The sequence below is a fragment of the Pelodiscus sinensis genome, chromosome 7 (genome assembly GCF_052426305.1).
Source record: "Pelodiscus sinensis isolate ZL-2025 chromosome 7, ASM5242630v1, whole genome shotgun sequence".
Lineage (NCBI taxonomy): Eukaryota > Metazoa > Chordata > Testudines > Trionychidae > Pelodiscus > Pelodiscus sinensis.
In genome coordinates this window covers 14025498-14032718 of record NC_143058.1, presented here as the reverse complement: position 1 = coordinate 14032718, position 7221 = coordinate 14025498, and the positions used below count along the sequence as shown (strand labels likewise).

The window sequence follows — 7221 nt, the reverse complement described above, 5'->3', positions numbered from 1 at the left end:
GCCCTCCCCCATTCAGCGCTCACTCTGAGCGCCCTGCCTCGCCTTTCGCTCTTCCGGGATTGGAGTCGAGCGTTCTGACCACCGCCTTCCTGGGGTGATTGGCGGCGCCCCTGAGCCCGCCTCTCGCGGGGGAGGATTGGCGCGGGACTGGAGCTGTTCCCCCCCTCCCCGCTCATGGAACCCTGGTTGGCCGCCGCGCGCCGCGACCCCGCCCCTCTCCCGCCGGGCGCTGTGATTGGACGGCGGGCGCTCGGGCGATGGGTGAAGTGGTGGGCGTGGCGCAGTAGTAGCAGAAGCTGCGGCACGTGAAGATACCGAGGTTGCGGATCCGCCGCTCAGTTCGCTGCCATGTCTCAGGTACGGCCGGGGCCAGAGGCGCGGCGCGCCGCTCTCACCCCTCGATGGGGACGAGGGGAGGCTGCGCGCGCCTGGTCTGCGGCCCCCCCCATCCCGCTCTTGTGCCGCCGCCTCCCTTCCCCGCATCGAGGGGGCGGCTCCCCCTTCTCTGCTGGAGGCTCCGTGGGGCCCCCCCTTCTGCCTCCCCCGCTGCCAGGGAGAGGCCGGGGGCGCCGGAGCGGGGCGGGCCTGCCCCCAGGCGGATTCTCCGCGCTCCCCCGCGGGGGTTGTATCCCGGAGGGGGGGCTGGAAGGACCCTACCCGGGAACTGGGCTGAGGGTACGGCGGGGGGCTGGGAGGGGCGCATGCTCCGCACCCATCTCCCACGGGTGGGACCCGCCTTCTCCAGCCCCTTTGTCTCACCGCTTCCTAGCCCGGCGCGCCGCTGCTCCTGCGTGGGGGGAGGCAAGGAGCCGCTCAGAGAGAGGCGCCTGCCTGGGCGCACAAGCGCTTCTGGGTGCCAGGGCAGAGTGAGAGTCCGATGCCCATAGGGCTAGAGAGGGGGCATGGTGAAGAGCCAGGGGCCTGATCATCCAGGTACCCGTCAGAGTAACTGAAGCGCCGCTGAAGTCAGTGGTGCTAATGCTGAAAGGAGACTCTGTTCCAGAGCCTGAACACTCCTAATATCACCGAGGTCTAGCTTGGTAACTGCAGGGACACAAGTTGAGGCGTTGGCATGTCCTCGCTGTTAACTAGAAGTAGTTGCTAGTTGTGTGCATCTCCATCAGAGATAGTATTTCGATTAACCAAAGGGCTATGAAGCACTTGTATAAATCTCTGCTGTGTAATATTTGGGATAGTAAACTGATAGGGTTGGACAGAATATACAGGGAAGAGGCCACTTGCTGGATGGATAGGTTGGGATGAGAGATCACCAGTAAAAATGGAAGGTGTAGGTGGACTCTCAAAGTGAACTTTTGTAATGGGGGGAGGAGGCAGGCTTAATGTTTGTGAGGGCTGTATTCAAGGCCTCCTTTCTGCCAAGTGTTCATTGCAGCTTTTCCCAACTTCTTTCCCCATCAGTGTTTTCGCAAACATCTCTGATCCTGCTGATTTTACAATAGCAGCCTTTCACTCCTAATCCTACAGGGCACAAACTGAAGTAACAAAGGAAGAGTTGAAAATACTGATTAGTAACATAGTTCAAAGTGACTTATGCTAATAATTGCAATAATTACAGTTATCTAGCAAAGTAGAATGCTTCATAACTTCAAGTGAACACTAGACTTGGTTTCAACTTCAATTTTTGTAAACTTCCTAGGGAATGTTACATTTAGATTAATTAAATAGCTGATGGGATTTCCATCAACTATTTGATTAGTCTATAAGGGTGCCTCTGCCTTTGAACTGTAGCTAACAGTCCAAAAGCGGAAACCCTGCAGGGAGTGTGGGACCAGTGGGGAACCCCCCATTGGCCCTGAGCCTTTGAAATGTATAAGAGCCAAATCGCAGCAGGAGCAGTGTGAGCGGAGACTGCTTCAGTCCCTGCTTGTGCAATTTCCTGCTGTGCCTCTACCTCCCCTGTCTGTGTCGTCCCCGTCCTTCCCCCCCCCCCCCCCCCATGGAGACAGTGCTGGGGGGGAACTGGCTTTTAAGTTGGCTTCTCCCAGCATTGGCTCCTGCTCCCTCCCCACTCCCCCTTATAGAGGCAGCCAGGGAGGGAAAACAGCTACTTGCATCGCTGGTCAACTAGTTGCTTACATCCCTAATCCTTTCTCTTTTGTTATCTGCAAACAAACCTTACGCTCTTTCAAGATTTACACAAATATCTCCAAGCAAAAGTGGAAATTAACACTCTTGTGGAAATTAACACTCTTGATCTTTTCATGCACTTTTCTTTTCATTTAGGCTGAGTTTGATAAAGCTGCAGAAGAAGTTAAGCAACTGAAGTCTAAACCAACAGATGAAGAAATGCTGTTCATCTATGGTCACTTCAAACAAGCTACAGTGGGAGATGTAAACACAGGTGTGTATTGAAAAGGAGTGCTAGATTTGTTTTTCAGGATAGAGGAATAAATGGAAGTGCTCAAATATTGGCAGAGGTACTTGCTTAATCACTAGCTTCAGATGTATATCAGTCTTGCAGTAAACTATTCTTTAATAAAATTGAGCTGTGTGTAATGCAACACAGCCTTCACTTCTAGTTTGCAAATCACTAATAAGTAAACAATTGCATTTCTACTTTCTCAGGCAAAAATCTCTCAGATACGGAGAGTGGAAGCAAGTTACTGCACTGTAACTTTCTCAAATAGGAGTTTGAGGGGTAGCAGAGTTAGTCTGTAACAGGAACAAATTAAACAACAAATAGTCTAGTAGCATCTTAAAGACTAACACAACATGTCATGAGCTTTTGTGAGCACAACCCACTTCAGCTGACTGGATAGTAGGAGTGTTACAGTGCTGTCAAGTGCCTGTGTAAACAGGATCCTGTGCTGTTAACCACTTCCTTCCTAGAGGTGGTCTCCCTACAGCTCTGGGAGAGCTCTCTCCAGTGCTCCTGCTGTGATCATACTGCTGCATTAAAGCACTGTTGTGGCAACATTTTACATGTTCAGGTTTAGACCATATCTAGATTTATGGAAACTTAGGGTTACGTCAGAGCAGCAGTACTCCTGTCACATATGTGACAAACTGTGACCGAACGGTCTACAGCTGGGAGCTGGTAGAAGATGAAAGTAATGCTGTGTTCTTACCATTTCATTCTCTGCGTACTCTTTCCACTGTGCATTCTTCACTACTTTTGGGGGGGCGGGGGTGGAAAAAATCTGGCCATAAATTGTATTGCATAAGATTAAGCTACAGCTAGTTTATATAGCTATCAATATCTTAGTTAAAGCTGCCTCTAGTAGACTATAGGAAATGCAACAGAGCTACCTTACTTCTAGATTAATAGGTGGAACTGCCAACTAATGCTACAGGTCACTCCACTGCTGTAAGGCTGGCACAAGGTTAATGCAGGACTGTGTATTTAGCCAGTTTCCTCATACCACTTACCTATGACTGCATGCAATTCCATTAAATTTAATTGGGAACTGAGATTTTTTTACTCATTTGAGAAGATTTAGAGTTGAAAGTTACTCTTAATAGGAAGCCTCTTCCCATTCTTACGTTTGTGCATTATGCCATCTGTTTGGCTACAGTACTTTGCACCTCAAGTGAGTTACAGCTCAGCATCTCTAATACCTTCAAGTTAATATATATTTCCAAGATGTACAGTACTACAGTTTTCTGCTGTGGCTTGTAGGCATGTAAAATCCCATTTAAAATGTTAATCAGCTAACCTATGTTTAACTGGCCTGCTACAGGCTGCTCTAGGTGCTGGTTATACTGGCAAGCATGCTGGAAAGGCAGTGCTTACAGGGTAACTAGGTAACGCTCTCCATCCCTAGTGGTTTGCTCCTAACAAACCTTATGGTTACTTACAACTAACAACTCCTCTACCTGTCTTGTTGAAAGGTTACTAATTTTGAGTTGAACAAGCATTCAGATTGATTGGCTCTTCCTACAGCTGCCCTTGAGCCTCATGCCTTGTTTGTCTTACGACTGCTGTCAGTGTCTTCTCTGTTACTGTATAAAGTGCCCCCACAAATAAGTAAACAGACCTCACAAGATGATGGAATGACAGTGCTGTCAAGTGCACGAAGTAAACTGAAGGCTGTAAATGGACTTCATGGTAAATATGGGTTCTGACCAATGACGTGGAGTTCTGTTAGTATTAACAGTGCATTTTCTTGCAGCTCAACAAAATAGTGTAGCCTAAAACATGCTAATTCAGGCAGGCCGATGATGCCTAAAATGAGACCATGTTGAGGAGAGCCACCATGTCGAGCAATCTCCAGAAAGGACTTGAGGTACCAAACAGTCATTAGATAAAACTACATTAACTCTCTGTGGCTAACTTTGTCCTAGAGCGCCCTGGTTTCATGGACTTCAAAGGCAAAGCGAAATGGGATGCCTGGAACGAATTAAAAGGTAAACATTGAATACGGATGACATGAAAACAGTAGGATTGGTTACAAAACTCAATACACTTGCTACTTAATGAGCGAGTCTTCCATGACTACATGTCAGACAACCTGAGCCAGCCAGTAGCAATTCCTAATTAACTTGCTGTATGGTCTGTGATTTAATGGCTAGCTACCATAGTAGGGCAGAAGAACTAACATTTAAACTGCAGAGCCACAGTGGGGGCAGTGCCTTCCCTTATTGGCTAATCATGTAGTAGATACAATTTGTCCTGAGGTTAAATAAACTTGTTGCAAAGCAAGGAATTAATCTTGGAGTGCAAAGTGCCAGGCTAGCGCCAACTTTTGAACCATTCTCCTCCCTCCCTCATTAATACTATTGATGCAAGTACATGGGACAAAGTAACTGAATTATAATCAAGGAGGATTGTCTCTAGTGTCTCAGTTTACCTCATGGCTTCCTAGATTCTAGAATATCTAGGTACATTGCTACCTGAGCTGGGGGGGACTAGAGTGCAAACCGTTTTGCTAAGCCACCCTCTGATAACAGTGGAGGGTATTGCTGTTATCTATACTAGGGATGTAAGTGTAGCAGTGTAAAGAGTTAACTGCGTATGGGTTAACCAAACAGTTACAAGTGGCTCCCAGTCCAGCTCCCAGGGATGCATGAGGCAGTAGCCAGCTCCCAGGGATGCATGGCGGCAGGTGGGAACCAGTACCCACTAGGAGCCGGCTTAAAACAAGAAGCTAACTTGGCATTAAAATTCCTTTTAGATATAGTAAGCTGGCTTGTAACTAGACAAAGCTGCATACTTTGTAGAAGTACTTTCTTTTAAGGAATCCTGCAAATAATGCAGGTTCCATCTCTAATTTGGTGTCACATGTGATCTGTTCCCTTCTAATCTACCAACTGTCCAACCAAGGGTGTAAACCTCTAGCTTTTTGCACTTGTAGAAGTGAGTTTTCAGTATAGCCTGTCCTGTAGCTGCATTGTTCTTTCAGGCTACAGTTTTAATCCCACCCCCTCCCCTTGTTAAAATCCTGTCACCAGGTAGCAGTCCAAAGAGGCTTCTCAGGAAACAGGCCAGCCTATACTTTCTGTGGTGCAAGGAAATTATAGCTGAGGTTGCTTGAAGTCCTCCTGTTGGGAAAGCAAGTAGCAACTCCATGTCTATCACTGGGGGGGATGGCAGAGAGAACTGCTCCTGGGAAAAGGGCAGGGTACAAGATGGGTGATCCTCAAGCTGTCGTAGGGTTCAGCTCATGATGTGCAGGAGTTACCCCATCATAGTTTTGCCTATAGTGCTTACCTAATGGAGATTAGCTGGATCAATGGTGTTCAACTTTTTTCATTTGCAGACCCTTATATTCGAAATGGAGGCTTGGACCCCTATAGAAATCTTAAACATAGTCTGGACCCCCAAAGATCTGCAGACCACAGATAGCTGATCTAATGCAGCAGTTTTCTAACAGTAGCACTCCAATGTTGTAAAGATTTAGGCTGCTGCTAAATAGCCAACCAGCTGAGCATAAGTTACAGGTTAGAGCACAAGCGCTGGACAAACAAATGATTCCTTAGGAGTAATTGCAGTTATTTAAGGTGAATGGCTCACTTCATTCAATGAAGGTACTATAGCTTGTGAGTTAGAATGCCTCCCCTAAAATCATGATGCTACGGCATGCTCAGAATTTTTCAAGTGAGTTCTTGTTACTCTACTGCAGTATGAGGCTTACTCACTAGCCCTTTTAATGTCCGTTGATACAAAGTGACTGGCACTGAGATGATTTCCTGAAGCAACCATTTGTCCTTGCTGCTTTAAAGTGGTTTTGGAGTGTAACAGACTACTAGACAAATTAAGGCAAACCTTGATTGCTTAAGTGTAACAAGTGATTATTACAAGTACTCTCTAGGGAAAATAGCTAGAATACTTTAGTCTTCATCTACTTTAGTCTTCATGAACTGGGCTTGTTTAGTTTGGGACATGATAGCGGTTTTCAAATATCTAAAAGGGTGTCACAAGGAGGAAGGAGAAAATTTGTTCCTCTTGGTTTCTGAGGACAGGACAAGAAGTAATGGGCTTAAAGTGCAGCAGGGGAGGTTTAGATTGGACATGAGGAAAAAATTCCTAACTGTCAGGGTGGTCAAATATTGGAATAAATTGCCAAGGGAGGTGGTGGAATCTCCCTCTCTGGAGATATTTAAGAACAGGTTAGATAGACATGTGTCAGGGATGGTGTAGACAGAACTTAGTCCTGCCTTGAGGGTGGAGGGCTGGACTCGATGACCTCTTGAGGTCCCTTCCAGTCCTATGATTCTATCTAATGCATATCTCCTGATTTCAGGAATGTCCAAAGAAGAGGCAATGAAAGCTTACATAGCAAAAGTGGAAGAATTAAAGAGCAAATATGGCATCTAAGAACTGAGTCCACTCATCACTTGCACTGGAATATGCCTTACTGGTAGTAGTGGATGTGTAGTGCACTGCAGTTTGAGTTTGTCAGTTCAGATTAAACTGTTGTCTTAACTAGCTGATCAGGTATAAATGTACACCTAAATAACTGGATACCTTTACACTAAATGATTAAAGTACACTTGTTACTCATGTCTTTTGTGGCCTTTTAATCCAGGATTTGACTACATTAGCTAATCTTCACTTTATAACTGTTAGGGACAAACCTTTGCCAAAAGACTAGCTATGATGAAACACAAGTTTCCTGCATGTCCTGTTTGCTGTAGCTTAGCTGCTTTTAGTTTTGAGATCTTTCACACCTGTCCTGCCCACTAGAGGGCCCCAGTAACCTTTCACAATTGAATAGCAAAATTTAAACAGTGAGGGTATGTCTACATTACCCCCCTAGT

The 7221-nt window shown here is 46.3% G+C and overlaps 1 protein-coding gene across 1 annotated transcript; it reads left to right on the top strand.

Moving 5' to 3' along the window:
• The first annotated feature begins 198 nt into the window (after nucleotides 1-198).
• Nucleotides 199-6964, top strand: DBI (diazepam binding inhibitor, acyl-CoA binding protein). The gene is made up of 4 exons (XM_075933227.2): nucleotides 199-357; nucleotides 2245-2362; nucleotides 4306-4368; nucleotides 6705-6964. Exons 1-4 carry the CDS (start codon nucleotides 349-351, stop codon nucleotides 6776-6778), a joined length of 264 nt encoding a protein of 87 aa, XP_075789342.1. The 5' UTR covers nucleotides 199-348; the 3' UTR covers nucleotides 6779-6964.
• The last annotated feature ends 257 nt before the right edge of the window (nucleotides 6965-7221 follow it).

Coding starts and splice junctions, on each gene's coding strand:
- DBI (XM_075933227.2), top strand. Junction 2,363..4,305: donor AGTGGGAGATGTAAACACAG/GTGTGTATTGAA, acceptor ACTTTGTCCTAG/AGCGCCCTGGTTTCATGGAC. Junction 4,369..6,704: donor TGCCTGGAACGAATTAAAAG/GTAAACATTGAA, acceptor TCCTGATTTCAG/GAATGTCCAAAGAAGAGGCA.